Genomic DNA, 15,971 nt, shown 5'->3' with positions numbered 1-15,971 from the left:
AAGGGAACAGACTGAATACAGAACGAAAAAGAGTATGATTTTCCAACTTTAGTAAGAAATTTTCTTCTTACACTAAAAGCACTACCAAATGCTAACGACAATGTTTTTCTTTCAATCACTCAAGATTACTTTGGATAACACCAATCTCCATTGGCAGACTAAAGGGTAGTATTTTCAGTAGTATTTTCATAAGAAGAAGGAGAGAAAAGAAAAGCGAAAGATGAAAGAAAGCAATGGATGAACACTTGGGAGAAAGAAAGTAGATACCGAATAATGTTCTTCATGTGCTAGCCCAATGTCCAATATAGAATTCTGATATAGTTAGAGAAGTGAATTTGATAACTGTATTGAATTTACAAAGAATAACTACAAAACTACCATGCATTCAAGAGGTCTGGTGCTCTCCAAAATGAAGACCGAAGTTCCTAGTTCTTACCTACTAAATGACTAATTACTTCCCTCCCTTGCATCGCTCTCTACTGACTCTCCTCCCCCATGTGTCCTTTTCTCTAGTCACTACAATCTATTACTAGACCAACTGTAGCTGCTACCCTGTAACAACCCAATGCCATCGCTAGCAAATAATGTCCTCTTCTGGCTTTCCCTTCCGGACTTCCCCTCAAAGTTTAAAACGCGTCTACTAGGGAGAGGTTTCCACACCCTTATAAGGGATGCTACGTTCCCCTCTCCAACCAATGTGGGATCTTACAATCCACCCCCTTTGAGGGCCCAACGTCCTCGCTGGCACACCGTTTGGTGCCTGACTCTGATACCATTTGTAACGGCCCAAGTCCACCGCTAGCAGATATTGTCCTCTTTGGGCTTTCCCTTCGGGGCTTCCCCTCAAGGTTTTAAAATGCGTCTACTAGGGAGAGGTTTCCACACCCTTATAAGGAATGTTTCGTTTCCATCTCCAACCAATGTGGGATCTCACATACCTACTCCATTCCCGCCTTGTTTGGAAGACCCGTACAAGTTTTTTCAAGTGAAAGTAAAATGCTCTGTAGGCTTACTATTTTTATCAATATCATACTTTTGAGTTCAATTTTTATTTCAAGTTTAGTAAATGTCACTATTTAATCTAATTTTTATTCAGAAACTCATAAAGCAATTACACAACATGTCATTCAAAATCTCTATGGAAACAGTATAATTCCTAAATACGATTACTTGACATACTACTTTGTTTTTCAATACTTGTATTCCTTCGCCAGTTATTTACTGCTTCGCGAACAGTGGCTTGTGCCCGGCGAATCTCCTCAGCAGAAAACTTGTGTTCAATAATCCCCAAAGGTCCAGGCTGCAAAACCCTTATGACAGTTTCCATCTCTTGCTCCAGTTGCCTATACGGGGAAAGAAAAACATTAAGAGTTGTCCTAGACAAACAACTTTATGCTTCTGTTTTTTAAAACTGCGATTAGAAATAATTAGGTGGGCTGTAAAGTTAAGGTTATTGTGCACTTTTCTTCATATAAGAGTTAAAGCTGATCTAAACTTAAAATCAATATTCACAAGTATGCAAGAATTTTAGTTCACAGAAATAGACCATCCACAAAAACATCGAAGAGAATTAACTTGAAAAAAGTAGCTAACCAGACCTCGTTCAATAAAAATTTTGTTCCACTAACCAAAACCTGTTTGTACAGAACACTTCTAGAGCCCCTTACCATCAGATTTTGCATGAAAAATCACATTAATTCAGCATAAGCATAGTACCAACGATTTTTCGATTTAGAAATTAGCATCTCTCAAGCAAAAGAAATAACAGAGCCACCAAAATCAAATTTACAAAGACATGCACATAAACTTGGTGATAAAACTGCGATTCCGGCACTCGGCATGACATCAATATTACAAATTAACAAGAATTTGACCGACGCGATTGTATTACTAAGCAAACCAAATCATCAGTAACATTATTCATTGGAATAAACATTTCTTGGTCCAAAAGTTATAGATTACAGAAAGTTTTCAACAAACAACGCTGGTAAGAGAATCTCTAGAAACAAGTTTTGAGGAATTACCTGAAAAGGCCGGAGAAGGGGATGGAATTTCCCAGTCGAGAAAATAGAACTGGCATGTCTGAAATTTTAGTAATGTGACTAAGACGGAGAAATTTATAGCATGCAGAACGGCGTCGTTTGCTTCCCCCATTTTCAAAGAAAAATAAGCTGATAAAAAAATGAAAACGACTCCACTGGGGATCGAACCCAGAATCTCTGGTTTCGTAGACCAGCGCCTTATCCATTGGGGCATGGAGTCGTACGACCGTGAGACAGGCATTGGGCGGAATCCATTTGTCCATTTTCAAAAGGAAAACAATTGATCAAAACGACTTCACTGGGGATCGAACCCAGAATCTCTGGTTTCGTAGACCAGCGCCTTATCCATTGGGCCATGGAGTCGTACGACCGTGAGACAGGCATTGGGCGGAATCCATTTGTCCATTTTCAAAAGGAAAACAATTGATCAAAACGACTCCACTGGGGATCGAACCCCACCGGGATCTCTGGTTTCGTAGACCAGCGCCTTATCCATTGGGCCATGGAGTCATACAAACCACCGGGCTTGGGCAGCTTGTTCAAACCATTTTTCAACATGAATGGAGTCATACAAACCACCGGGCTTGGGCAGCTTGTTCAAACCATTTTTCAACATGAAAATTAATTGATAAGGGGGGATCGAACCTGGAATCTCTGGTTTCGTAGAGCAGCGCCTTATCCATTGGGCCATGGAGTCGTACCAACCGTAGGGCTTGGGCCGCTAGTTCAATTCCTTATCCATTTTTCAACATGAAAATTAATTGATAAGGACGACTCCACTGGGGATCGAACCCAGAATCTTCAATTTCGTAGACCAGCGCCTTATCCATTGGGCCATGGAATCGTACAACGAGAAGGCTTGGGCGGCCGGTTCAATTCCTTTGTCTAGTTTCAAAAGGAAAACAAGACCATCGAACCCAGAGTCATTGGGCCATGGAATCGTACAATGAGAAGGCTTGGGCGGCCGGTTCAATTCCTTTGTCTTTCAAAAGTAAAAGAGTTAAAGAAGTCAAGAAACCGACTCCACTAGGGATCGAACCCAGAATCTCTGGTTTCGTAGACCAGCGCCTTATCCATTGGGCCATGGAATCGTACGACCATGAGGCTTGGGCGACCGGTTCATCCTTTGTCTTTCAAAAGTAAAAGAGTTAAAGAAGACAAGAAACCGACTCCACTGGGGATCGAACCCAGAATCTCTGGTTTCGTAGACTAGCGCCTTATCCATTGGGCCATGCAATCGTACGACCGTGAGGCTTGGGCGACCGGTTCAATGCCTTTGTCCAGTTTCAAAAGGAAAACAAAACACGACTCCACTGGGGTATCTCTGGTTTCGTAGACCAGCGCCTTATCCATTGGGCCATGGAGTCGTACCGACCGTAGGGCTTGGGCCGCTAGTTCAATTCCTTATCCATTTTTCAACATGAAAATTAATTGATAAGGACGACTCCACTGGGGATCGAACCCAGAATCTTCAATTTCGTAGACCAGCGCCTTATCCATTGGGCCATGGAATCGTACAACGAGAAGGCTTGGGCGGCCGGTTCAATTCCTATGTCTAGTTTCGAGAAGGCTTGGGCGGCCGGTTCAATTCTTTTGTCTAGTTTCAAAAGGAAAACAAGACCATCAAACCCAGAGTCTCACCAGCACACCAGCACCTTATCCATTGGGCCATGGAGTCGTAGGACCTTTAGGCTTAGGCGGCCGGCCCAATTCCTTTGTCTTTCAAAAGTAAAAGAAGACAAGAAAACGACTCCACTGGGAATCGGAAAGACAAGAAAACGACTCCACTGGGGATCGAACCTAGAATCTCTGGTTTCGTAGACCAGCGCCTTATCCATTGGGCCATAGAGTCGTACCGATCGTAGGGCTTGGGCAGCTAGTTCAATTCCTTATCTATTTTAGCTAGTTCAATTCTATCTATTTTAGCTAGTTCAATTCTATCTATTTTAGCTAGTTCAATTCCTTATCCATTGGGGATCAAACCCAGAATCTCTAGTTTCGTAGACCAGCGCCTTATCCATTGGGCCATGGAATCGTACGACGAGAAGGCTTGGGCGGCCGGTTCAATTCCTTTGTCTAGTTTCGAGAAGGCTTGGGCGGCCGGTTCAATTCTTTTGTCTAGTTTCAAAAGGAAAACAAGACCATCAAACCCAGAGTCTCTGGTTTCGTAGACCAGCACACCAGCACCTTATCCATTGGGCCATGGAGTCGTAGGACCTTTAGGCATAGGCGGCCGGCACCTTATCCATTGGGCCATGGAGTCGTAGGACCTTTAGGCTTAGGCGGCCGGCCCAATTCGTTTGTCTTTCAAAAGTAAAAGTGTAAAAGAAGACAAGAAAACGACTCCACTGGAGATCGAACCAATTCCTTTGTCTTTCAAAAGTAAAAGAGTAAAAGAAGACAAGAATACGACTCCACTGGGGATCGAACCCAGGATCTCTGGTTTCGTAGACCAGCGCCTTATCCATTGGGCCATGGAGTCGTACGACCATGAGGGTTGGGCGACCGGTTCAATGCCTTTGTCCAGTTTCAAAAGGAAAACAAAACAAAAATGACTCCACTGGGGTACGAACCCAACCTTATCCATTGGGCCATGGAGTGGTAGGACCCGTAGGACCTTTAGGCTTAGGCGGCCGGCCCAATTCCTTTGTCTTTCAAAAGTAAAAGAAGACAAGAAAACGTGGAATCTCTGGTTTCGTAGACCAGCGCCTTATCCATTGGGCCATGGAATCGTACGACGAGAAGGCTTGGGCGGCCGATTCAATTCCTTTGTCTAGTTTCAAAAGGAAAACAAGATCATCGAACCCAGAGTCTCTGGTTTCGTAGACCAGCACACCAGCACCTTATCCATTGGGCCATGGAGTCGTAGGACCCGTAGGACCTTTAGGCTTAGGCGGCCGGCTGGATATGAACCCAACCTTATCCATTGGGCCATGGAGTCGTAGGACCCGTAGGACCTTTAGGCTTAGGCGGTCGGCCCAATTCCTTTGTCTTTCAAAAGTAAAAGAAGACAAGAAAACGACTACGACTCCATTGGGAATCGGAAAGACAAGAAAACGACTCCACTCCACTGGGAATCGGAAAGACAAGAAAACGACTCCACTCGGAATCAAACCTAGAATCTCTGGTTTCGTAGACCAGCGCCTTATCCATTGGGCCATAGAGTCGTACCGATCGTAGGGCTTGGGCAGCTAGTTCAATTCCTTATCTATTTTAGCTAGTTCAATTCCTTATCTATTTTAGCTAGTTCAATTCCTTATCCATTGGGCCATGGAATCGTACGACGAGAAGGCTTGGGCGGCCGGTTCAATTCCTTTGTCTAGTTTCGAGAAGGCTTGGGCATCTCTAGTTTCGTAGACCAGCGCCTTATCCATTGGGCCATGGAATCGTACGACGAGAAGGCTTGGGCGGCCGGTTCAATTCCTTTGTCTAGTTTCGAGAAGGCTTGGGCATCTCTAGTTTCGTAGACCAGCGCCTTATCCATTGGGCCATGGAATCGTACGACGAGAAGGCTTGGGCGGCCGGTTCAATTCCTTTGTCTAGTTTCGAGAAGGCTTGGGCGGCCGGTTCAATTCTTTTGTCTAGTTTCAAAAGGAAAACAAGACCATCAAACCCAGAGTCAGACCAGCACACCAGCACCTTATCCATTGGGCCATGGAGTCGTAGGACCTTTAGGCTTAGGCGGCCGGCCCAATTCCTTTGTCTTTCAAAAGTAAAAGAGTAAAAGAAGACAAGAAAACGACTCCACTGGGGATCGAACCAATTCCTTTGTCTTTCAAAAGTAAAAGAGTAAAAAAAGACAAGAATACGACTCCACTGGGGATCGAACCCAGAATCTCTGGTTTCGTAGACCAGCGCCTTATCCATTGGGCCATGGAGTCGTACGACCGTGAGGGTTGGGCGACCGGTTCAATGCCTTTGTCCAGTTTCAAAAGGAAAACAAAACAAAAATGACTCCACTGGGGTACGAACCCAACCTTATCCATTGGGCCATGGAGTCGTAGGACCCGTAGGACCTTTAGGCTTAGGCGGTCGGCCCAATTCCTTTGTCTTTCAAAAGTAAAAGAAGACAAGAAAACGACTCCACTGGGAATCAAACCTAGAATCTCTGGTTTCGTAGACCAGCGCCTTATCCATTGGGCCATAGAGTCGTACCGATCGTAGGGCTTGGGCAGCTAGTTCAATTCCTTATCTATTTTAGCTAGTTCAATTCTATCTATTTTAGCTAGTTCAATTCTATCTATTTTAGCTAGTTCAATTCCTTATCCATTGGGGATCAAACCCAGAATCTCTAGTTTCGTAGACCAGCGCCTTATCCATTGGGCCATGGAATCGTACGACGAGAAGGCTTGGGCGGCCGGTTCAATTCCTTTGTCTAGTTTCAAAAGGAAAACAAGACCATCAAACCCAGAGTCTCTGGTTTCGTAGACCAGCACACCAGCACCTTATCCATTGGGCCATGGAGTCGTAGGACCTTTAGGCATAGGCGGCCGGCACCTTATCCATTGGGCCATGGAGTCGTAGGACCTTTAGGCTTAGGCGGCCGGCCCAATTCGTTTGTCTTTCAAAAGTAAAAGTGTAAAAGAAGACAAGAAAACGACTCCACTGGAGATCGAACCAATTCCTTTGTCTTTCAAAAGTAAAAGAGTAAAAGAAGACAAGAATACGACTCCACTGGGGATCGAACCCAGAATCTCTGGTTTCGTAGACCAGCGCCTTATCCATTGGGCCATGGAGTCGTACGACCGTGAGGGTTGGGCGACCGGTTCAATGCCTTTGTCCAGTTTCAAAAGGAAAACAAAACAAAAATGACTCCACTGGGGTACGAACCCAACCTTATCCATTGGGCCATGGAGTGGTAGGACCCGTAGGACCTTTAGGCTTAGGCGGCCGGCCCAATTCCTTTGTCTTTCAAAAGTAAAAGAAGCCAAGAAAACGTGGAATCTCTAGTTTCGTAGACCAGCGCCTTATCCATTGGGCCATGGAATCGTACGACGAGAAGGCTTGGGCGGCCGGTTCAATTCCTTTGTCTAGTTTCAAAAGGAAAACAAGACCATCGAACCCAGAGTCTCTGGTTTCGTAGACCAGCACACCAGCACCTTATCCATTGGGCCATGGAGTCGTAGGACCTTTAGGCTTAGGCGGCGGCCGGCCCAATTCCTTTGTCTTTCAAAAGTAAAAGAGTAAAAGAAGACAAGAAAACGACTCCACTGGGGATCGAAACCAGAGACGAACCCAGAATCTTTGGTTTTGTAGACCAGCGCCTTATCCATTGGGCCATGGAGTCGTACGACTGTGAGGCTTGGGCGACCGGTTCAATGCAAAAGGAAAACAAAACAAAAATGACTCCACTGGAATTCAAACTCGGAATCTCTGATTTCGTAGACCAACACCTTATCCATTGGGCCATGGAGTTGTAGAACTTTTAAGCTTAGGCGGCCGGCCCAATTCCTTTGTCTTTCAAAAGTAAAAGAAGACTCAAAAGACAAAAGTAAAAGAAGACAAGAAAACGATTCCACTAGACTCAAAAGACAAAAGTAAAAGAAGACAAGAAAACGATTCCACTAGACTCTATTGGGAAAAGAAGACTCAAAAGACAAAAGTAAAAGAAGACAAGAAAACGATTCCACTAGACTCTATTGGAAATCGAACCCAGAATCTCTGGTTTCATAAACCAACGCATTATCCATTGAGCCATGAAGTCATACCAACCAAAGAGCTTGGGCAGCTTGTTCAATTCCTTATCCATTTTTCAACATGAAAATTAATTGATAAGGACGACTCCACTGGGGATCGAACCCAGAGTCTCTAGTTTCATAGACCAGCAACTTATCCATTGGGCCATGAAGTCATAGGACTTTAGGCTTAGGCGGCCGGCCCAATTCCTTTGTCTTTCAAAAGTAAAAGAAGACAAAAAAACAACTCCATGGGGATCGAAACCAGAGATGACCCTAGGCCGGTACAATTCCTTTGTCTAGTTTCAAAAGGAAAACAAGACAAAAACGACTCCATTAAGGATCGAACCCAGAATTTCTAGTTTCGTAGACGAGCACCTTATCCATTGGGCCATGGAGTCATAAGATCTTTAGGTTTAGGCGGCCGGGCCATGGAGTCGTAGGATCTTTAGGTTTAGGCGGCCGGCCCAATTCCTTTGTCTTTCAAAAGTAAAAGAAGACAAGAAAACGACTCTACTGGAGATCAAACCCACAATCTCTAGTTTCGTAGACGAACGCCTTATTCATTGGGCCATGGAGTCATACGTGTATCTAATTCACAGAATTTTATTCACTTTGATAATAGGTTTATTTTCTTTTTAAAAATTATGCGTTTTTATATAATTTTTTTAAACATGAAAAAAAAAATTGAATATAATTCACCAGAGCTAAATTCGTATAACAAAACGAAATTTTATAAAATGGTTTGCAAATATTCTCATTTTCAAAACCATAAAAGAAAAGAAATATATTTTTTAGTTAAAATAAAAAAAAAAAAAAGTAAGAATAAGCAATATGAGGAGCACAATCGCTTTCAAATGAAACACAACCATCACATGGGTTGTCAAATGTTTTGTAACTTTTGTCCTATAGAACAATTCGATTTCATCATGTTATGTTACGTTACAAGATCAATATCAATATCACTACCATGTTATAATTATTATAATTATTAAAAATCACTGTTGTAAGATACGTACGATCCCATTTGATCAGTACTTTGTGTTTGGTTATTTACAAATCATATCGTTATTTTGTTGTATGTATGTTGAAACGATATTCGTGTCAGAATTGTAGAGTCTAATCATAAAAAAACGTCCAATATAAGCTTAGCTCGAAGCTTGAATTGGAGCTCAAAACCGTGACACATTCAGACTTTACCTATAGAACACAAGCTTAGAATGTCTGCATTTGAGAATGAACAAAGCAACAGCCAGAATCAACACTCAATAGCTATCAACCTCATATTAGACAATATCACATTTAAGTTTACACTATACACTCTCACTTAACTCATCCAAATACAATAGATTCAGAGTCACGAAACCGAATGTCGCCTTCGTTTTTGAAACGGGAACCGGTTTTCGGAACTGTTCTTCGTCCCTATAGGTTTGATGCTGTTTAGCCTGAAAAGAACATTGAGTTTACTTAACTTCTTGGTGAATGATTTGAATAGTTTGTTTGCAGGATGTGACTTTACAAGCTCCTGCTTCATGGAAACATGATCCTTTTCCAAGTCTGTAAGCCTCATTCTCATTCGAGCGACTTCGAGTTTCAGCTCACGGTTCTCTCTTCGAACCGATGCGTAATTGTCCCGTGGAGAGATGGCTCCACTTCCTGCACCGCTGCTCGATCGTAGAGGAAATTGGCTACCATTCGTCGAACCGAAAAACAGCTGATTGTGGTTGCCATTCATTGCATTCCTTAACCTGATTTGCTCAAAATATAGCACTTGCACTGCCATCTGCACTGGTAGCCTTTCATTTTGTGCAGCATGGCTACATGCTTCTTGAGATAGCTTCTGACAGTCGATGGTTTTGCAAAGGCGGTAACGTTCCGAGTCTTTAATGTTCGGATGAACCTGTGAAGGACGATAAGATCGGGTTTGAAGATTAATTATGCTGTCACATTGCAAAAAGTTCTGCCACAGAAGAGATAAGTGAGAGAGATGCTTACTTTGAGAAAGATATCTACAGCTCGGTACAAGCCATCGCTTACGGCCCGAGCATGATCGGGAAGTAGTTCTGCTAACGCTATGAACTTCGAAGGCATCAAATTTGAGTCAAGTGCAACTTCCGCTAGATAATTATCCAATAGCTTAGAAACCTTGAGAATTGCACTTTGTTTAGGTGAACCAGGACTATCGAAATCACACATCATTTCGCTTTCATCTCTCAAGTGACTATCTTCGTCGTCGTCTTCCTCGTCCAAGTTCAAAAAGATGGAGAAGATCCTCACTACTGATTCCGAATCATACATAGTGCTATGGTTGATCCCATGAGTGATTGAAGGAACTAAAACGTCCTCGAGAATAGCTTGGTCCAATTGCAAGCCCATCCGTCTCTCCAAGTCCGATCTACAAGAAGTCGAAGCCGAAGCAGTAATGGCTGTTTTTAACAAACTTGAAAGAAATGCCATTGGAACTGGGCTCTTTCGGGACTGTGTCGGTAACAAGCTCACGATTGTCTCAACGATCACCCTCTGCTTCCTTTGCAATTCCAAATCTAAGGAACTTCCCTTCACTAAATGATGGTCTCTAACAACAAGGCCTTGAAGGGAATTATGAGCATAGTTTATCAAAATCTTGCTGATCATATCCTGTTTTAAACCCTTCGACTTCACGGCCGATAGAACCCTTTGGAAGAAGTCGAGATTCAGCACAGTTAGTGACTTCCCCCACCAATCCGATGGCGTTTCTGGCTCGATGTTATGAACAGCTTTGGACGGATAGTTATGATCTAACTTTAGTAGGCCAGAAGTCAGCTGCTCTTTGCATGCATTGCTAGCAATCGCATGAATGAGTCTGCTTACCAGATTGATCTCTTCTGAAAAAGGTAATAAACTTTCGCACCGGTGAAGAACCGATATCGAGTTCGATATATTTGGAAATACCATATCCTTTAGGTACGATTCAGTTCGGGTTTCCAAGTTTCTGTCTGCAAACTCTTCGGTCATCTCCAAGTAATGAGAAGCGCAACGCAGCATAGCAACATTTGATAATGTAATCTCAACATTAATACCATAACAGAACTTTGCAGTTAGCTCGAACGCCTCGGGTCCACCAGGAATAGTAGAGAGGTTAACCCGGGACGTTTTCGAATCTTTTGCTTCCAACAATAATTTTCGTATCTTTCCGCTACGAGAAACTAAAGGAAACTGCAAAGTATTGGCAATTGTAAGAGTGGATCTTGAAGGAAACCACTACAATATTGTTTTGGTTCTTAAAATCTCTCTTATCTAAGCAACAAACCAGGACCAGAAGCATGATCACTAAAGCTTGATGAAAATTAACAACAAAGTTCATATTTGTAAAGATTTTTAAACCGAATTCCCATACCTTGTGAAGCGCGAAGTTCGAGCCGCCTACTTCTATGGCGAGATCACTGGAGACATCAGAAATTGGCCTGTGATTTGAAAGATTAAAACGAAAACGAAACGATAAGGATAACAAGAAGACTCATCCAAATGAATAAGAAAAAATGAACATACATGCTTGTTAATTGTTAGTACTGGCAGGGTCCTTCCAAGATTATCATCAGCCAAAAAGAAAATAAAAAGAAAACTTTCCTTTTGCATGAATGAAATGACAAGGTTTTATCTGCACCTCAAAATTATGGACAAGAACACTATACTTGACACTATCAAACAAGAAGAGTGGCCCATTCTGAGCATGATGGATCTATTATTAAGAAACAAATGAGGCTGATTGTAACAGTCCAAGCTACCGCCGCTAGCAGATATTGTCCTTTTTCGGCTTTCATTTGAAGTTTTTAAAACGCGTCTGTTCGGGAGAGGTTTCCACACCCTTGTAAAGAATGTTTCATTCTCCTCTCCAACCGATGTGGGATCTGACCCTGATACACACTAAAAAGTTAAAATCTCAAAAAGGTAGAAGGAACAGTTCAGTCCAACTTCATTAGCAGAACACATGAACAGTATCCATATGGTCGGAGATAACCATTGGCAGTAGGCTCCTTATAGTTTATGATCTCGGGTTTCCCGTTTACCCACAACGGAAGAGCCGCCCCCACCAGGTAGGCGGCCACGGGTCATAACGCACTCTTCGCACAACAAATCTACTTTGAAGTTGACTGATTCGCTCGGCCGGGGCTATGTTGTTCCTCGATCCAAGAAACTATCAATGCAAAGCATCTTATAGAATATAAAGCCATAAAATATGCATCCTCTGTCTACTGTTGTACAATTTGTCTGTCCTTACAAGAGAAACAAGAGATAGCAAAGCTAGAAAATAATTGATTAGAAAAGAACTGAATTGCAGTTCAGCAAATTGATAATAAAGCAGCAAATAAAGACAGCAATCAGCCCCAATCCTCGTGAACTTGTCCCCTGGTCTCAAGATGTTCAAGGTCAACCTCAAAGGTGCGTTATGTTCTTTTCAAACATAACTTGTTTTCTTCCACAATTTTGAAGCTCTATGAACCAGAGCTTAGCTTGATGAAAAATTGCAGTCCGGAGGGAATGAGACGTCTTACATCATCCCCAAAAAATCATGATCTCCTGAGCTTCCTATCAACGTTTTTAAAACGCGTCTGTTAGAAAGAAGTTTCCACACCCTTATAAAGAATGTTTCGTTCTCCTCCCCAACCGATGTGGGATCTCACAATCCCCCTCCCTTCGGGGCCAGCGTCCACTCGTTCCCTTCTCTAATTGATGTGGGACCCACCAATCCACCCCCTACGGAGCCCAACATCCTTGTTGGCGCACCGCCTCATGTCCATCCCCCCTTCGGGGCTCAGCCTCCTCGTTGACACATTGCTCGGAGTCTGGCTCCAATATCATTTGTAACAGCCCAAACCCACCTCTAGCAAATATTGTCCTCTTGGAGTTTTCCCTTTCCAACTTCCCCTCAAAATTTTTAAAACACGTCAACTGGAGAGAAGTTTCCACACCCTTATAAAGAACGCTTCGTTCTCCTCCCCAACCAATGTGGGATCTCACATAACTCAGCAATTTTGAGCATAACTTCCAATTTTCATCAAGTTGGATCTAAACTCGAATAGAAGAAGAACTAATACTTTGTTCAACACTAAATTTGAAAAAACAAATCCTATGAACCATCCAATTCCAACAGCAAAAACACCATAGCCTAGCCACAAATTCAAATAGATGTATATGCTCAACTCGGTATCAAATACTTCAGAAAACATATAACACAACAAACTAATACTTAAAATTAGCACAAGAAGTCATAAATCTTCAACATGCCACACATATGAAGACAAGTAAGAGCTAATAATACTCAATGCTCATAAAAGTCACCAGAATTTCAATTCCACAACAGAACACTCATGATCCAGGATCTCCAAACAGCCAAACAGTCTCTATGGCATTTTATCAAACACATACCAGACAACACACAAACCCATCATCAGAAAACTGGTAATCAAGAGTTAGAACAAGAGATTACCACTCAGTCGCATGCCTTATGCTCGAACTAGGACGAAACGATCTCTTCCCGGAAATACTCGGCTTCAACTCCGCAACAGTGACGACCCCCATTATCAAATATATATATATATATATATATATATATATATATATATATATATATTCACCACTCCACAAAATCCAAGCGACAAACCGGTCTCAGAAATCGAAACCCATTTCAAAATACACGAAGAAAATCACAATTCAAGGCATTTTGTGAGAAGAAAGAGGGATGGAGTGAATGGAAAGCCACATGAACTCATGCAAGATTGAAAGAGGGATGTAATGGCTTTGGAACGCGTTAGCTTAATGAGTAATTATAATGAACATAATCGTAAAGTCAAGAAAGTGGAAAAGAAAAGGCAGAAACAGAGGAGTGATCGTAGAATTGAACTTTTCGGTGAATGGAAAGATGAAGAAATGAAATAACCATTGAACTTTCCATTTTTCATTTGTTTAAATGTCGGAGAAATTTCATAAATTGAAATGGGTTGCATTGCAGTGTTTTTCGGAGTGGTAATCATGGTGTTTGAAAGCCACCTCTTAGGTGAGCAGGACTCACACAATCGGATGGAATGATATTGTCCACCTTGAGTATAACAAAAAGTCTCATACCGACGTGGGCTGAGTTCTATTGGCACGATTGAGTTCATGGCTCTGATACCAGATGAACACGACTCTCCATGGTATGTTCTCGTAGCTTTGCTTTGTGCTTCCTCAAAAGTCCTCGTACCAATAAAGAAAGTTTCCTTGATTATAAACTCATGACCATTCATTAAATTTAAATTTTATTTTATCACTCTAAAATTTAAATTTTTTCAATTTTTACTTTTCAGATTTACCCCATTTTTTAAAGTTAATTATTTTTTAAATCTTTTTAAAAAAAAGCCCCTTTTATATATATTTTTAATATTTAGAACTTTACCTAAAATACTTTTGGTTTAACTAGAGTGGTCCCATCTTTGATTAAAAAAAATTAAACCAATAAAAAACTTAATTAAAATTACTTTTTCTTTTTTTTTACTGTAGAGTTAAAATTATAATAAATATTTTAACTACTGAGATTAAAATATTAGATGACGGTATGGTATCTATGTGGTTGAAAACGACAATTTATTTATATTAAAAAATATTTATAAAAAAATAATAAAAATGATAAAAGTTAGGTTAGTTTAAGTGCAAATTATGTGTAAAGCTTAATTAAAGTAGGGGGAAAATTAAAATTTTATAAAAATGTTATAATGAGATGGGTGGTGTGGGGGCAAACCCATATTATAATAATATTATTATTATTCTTTTAGGCTAAAAAGCCTAAAACTCGCCCTTTTAATTGATGTTTAATTAATCATAATTACTTATTTTTTATTTTTTAACTTTTTTTTCTAAAGTTGGTCTTTTTTTTTTTTTTTTTTTTTTTTTTTTTNTATATATATATATATATATATATATATATATATAGATAAAGGAAAAGCTTTGGTTTGGATATCATCATAATACGAAATTTTTATGTCTTTTTTTTCTTTTTTTTTTTCTTTTATTCTTTCAATATATTTTCTTGAATTAATTATTAATCGGTGGGGGGAAATTTGTGAAAAATAATTGGTTTTTTATTATTTTTTATTTATTTTTGGCAATAAATTTGGCTATTTAACTTTGTATTTAATATATTTTTAATTAATTTAATATTTTCTTAAATTTACGAATTTATGGGACAAAAATAATGATTTCTAAATTACGAAGGGAGCATTTGATAAGGGATGATTTTGTGTAATGTCCTACGTTGGTCAGGGAGGAGAACAAACCACCCTTTATAAGGGTGTGGAAACCTCCCTCTAGCAGACACGTTTTAAAGCCTTGAGGAGAAGCCTGAAAGGGAAAGTTCAAAGAGGACAGTATCTGCTAGCGGTGGATTTGGGTCGGGTCGTTACAAAATGGTATCAGAGCCAAACATCGGACGATGTGTCAGCGTTCTCGCTGTTCGTCGAAAGGGGGTAGACACGAGGCGGTGTGCCAGTAAGGACGCTGGCCCCCAAAAGGGGGTGGATTTGGGGGCGGTCCCATATCGATTGGAGGAAGGAAAGAGTGCCAACAAGGACGCTGGGCCCCGAATGGGGGTGGATTGTAATGTCCTACATTGGTTGGGGAGGAGAACAAACCGTGTGGAAACCTTCCCCTAGCAGACGCATTTTAAAGCTTTGAGAGGAAGCCCAAAGAAAACAATATCTACTAGCGGTGGATCTGGGTCGTTACATTTTGTGTAATGCATATTAATTGGATAAGTTGTATGATTCTTATTATTTTGCTTAATAATACAGATTAAATAAATATAAAATGGTATAAATAATCGAATAATAAAAGCTATAAAATAATGCCATGTCATCATAAAGTATGTCAAGTTAGATTTCCTCTAGTGTGATCCAATAAAACATTAATTCGAATGTTAATTTGAAATTAAATTATTTCCTTAACCTAAAGTTTTAAAATGCCCCTTTTTTAAGTATTTTTGTTTTTCTAAAGAATATTTAAAGCGGTTCGAATCCAATGATTTTGTTATCGGGTCGAAAGTTTGACTATTTCCTTGCCTAAAATTTGAAAGTTTGACTATTTCCTTGCATAAAGGCAAACAAGCCCTAAAGTAAGGATAGAACTTCACCTGACTCGTTTTTCAACTGGTATGAGAGACAATTACTGGGCCAGGAGGTGGATTGTGAGATCTCATATCGAACGTAAAGGGAAACGAAACATTTCTTAAAAGGGTGTGAAAACC

The 15,971-nt window shown here is 40.8% G+C and overlaps 2 protein-coding genes and 10 non-coding genes across 13 annotated transcripts; all 12 read right to left on the bottom strand.

The window, feature by feature from the left end:
• Positions 1 to 1,023: 1,023 nt before the first annotated feature.
• On the bottom strand, positions 1,024 to 2,129 carry LOC111778268. The gene is made up of 2 exons (XM_023657986.1): positions 2,025 to 2,129; positions 1,024 to 1,343 (listed from the first exon to the last, which is right to left on the bottom strand). Exons 1-2 carry the CDS (start codon positions 2,078 to 2,080, stop codon positions 1,157 to 1,159), a joined length of 243 nt encoding a protein of 80 aa, XP_023513754.1. The 5' UTR covers positions 2,081 to 2,129; the 3' UTR covers positions 1,024 to 1,156.
• Positions 2,130 to 2,189: 60 nt separating this feature from the next.
• TRNAR-ACG lies at positions 2,190 to 2,262 on the bottom strand. The gene has a single exon. It is a non-coding gene; the product is annotated as a tRNA-Arg (tRNA).
• Positions 2,263 to 2,332: 70 nt separating this feature from the next.
• TRNAR-ACG lies at positions 2,333 to 2,405 on the bottom strand. The gene has a single exon. It is a non-coding gene; the product is annotated as a tRNA-Arg (tRNA).
• A 655-nt stretch (positions 2,406 to 3,060) lies between these two features.
• Positions 3,061 to 3,133, bottom strand: TRNAR-ACG. Its single transcript has one exon. It is a non-coding gene; the product is annotated as a tRNA-Arg (tRNA).
• A 75-nt stretch (positions 3,134 to 3,208) lies between these two features.
• Positions 3,209 to 3,281, bottom strand: TRNAR-ACG. Its single transcript has one exon. It is a non-coding gene; the product is annotated as a tRNA-Arg (tRNA).
• A 540-nt stretch (positions 3,282 to 3,821) lies between these two features.
• On the bottom strand, positions 3,822 to 3,894 carry TRNAR-ACG. The gene has a single exon. It is a non-coding gene; the product is annotated as a tRNA-Arg (tRNA).
• A 557-nt stretch (positions 3,895 to 4,451) lies between these two features.
• TRNAR-ACG lies at positions 4,452 to 4,524 on the bottom strand. The gene has a single exon. It is a non-coding gene; the product is annotated as a tRNA-Arg (tRNA).
• A 612-nt stretch (positions 4,525 to 5,136) lies between these two features.
• On the bottom strand, positions 5,137 to 5,209 carry TRNAR-ACG. Its single transcript has one exon. It is a non-coding gene; the product is annotated as a tRNA-Arg (tRNA).
• Positions 5,210 to 5,850: 641 nt separating this feature from the next.
• On the bottom strand, positions 5,851 to 5,923 carry TRNAR-ACG. The gene has a single exon. It is a non-coding gene; the product is annotated as a tRNA-Arg (tRNA).
• A 197-nt stretch (positions 5,924 to 6,120) lies between these two features.
• TRNAR-ACG lies at positions 6,121 to 6,193 on the bottom strand. Its single transcript has one exon. It is a non-coding gene; the product is annotated as a tRNA-Arg (tRNA).
• A 515-nt stretch (positions 6,194 to 6,708) lies between these two features.
• TRNAR-ACG lies at positions 6,709 to 6,781 on the bottom strand. The gene has a single exon. It is a non-coding gene; the product is annotated as a tRNA-Arg (tRNA).
• A 2,139-nt stretch (positions 6,782 to 8,920) lies between these two features.
• Positions 8,921 to 13,656, bottom strand: LOC111779262 (BTB/POZ domain-containing protein At1g03010-like). Of its 2 annotated transcripts, none has more exons than XM_023659378.1 (4): positions 13,185 to 13,656; positions 11,094 to 11,160; positions 9,713 to 10,912; positions 8,921 to 9,617 (listed from the first exon to the last, which is right to left on the bottom strand). In XM_023659378.1, the coding sequence occupies exons 1-4, from the start codon at positions 13,274 to 13,276 to the stop codon at positions 9,075 to 9,077; spliced, it is 1,902 nt and encodes a 633-aa protein (XP_023515146.1). In that variant the 5' UTR covers positions 13,277 to 13,656; the 3' UTR covers positions 8,921 to 9,074. The 2 variants fall into 2 exon arrangements, with proteins under 2 accessions (XP_023515146.1, XP_023515147.1); XM_023659379.1 differs by lacking the exon at positions 13,185 to 13,656 and adding an exon at positions 11,246 to 11,440.
• Between the last annotated feature and the right edge of the window lie 2,315 nt (positions 13,657 to 15,971).

Source organism: Cucurbita pepo, chromosome LG17 (assembly GCF_002806865.2).
Source record: "Cucurbita pepo subsp. pepo cultivar mu-cu-16 chromosome LG17, ASM280686v2, whole genome shotgun sequence".
NCBI classification, from domain to species: domain Eukaryota; kingdom Viridiplantae; phylum Streptophyta; class Magnoliopsida; order Cucurbitales; family Cucurbitaceae; genus Cucurbita; species Cucurbita pepo.
Note: the sequence above shows the minus strand (reverse complement) of the source record. Positions and strands in the feature narration are given on the sequence as shown.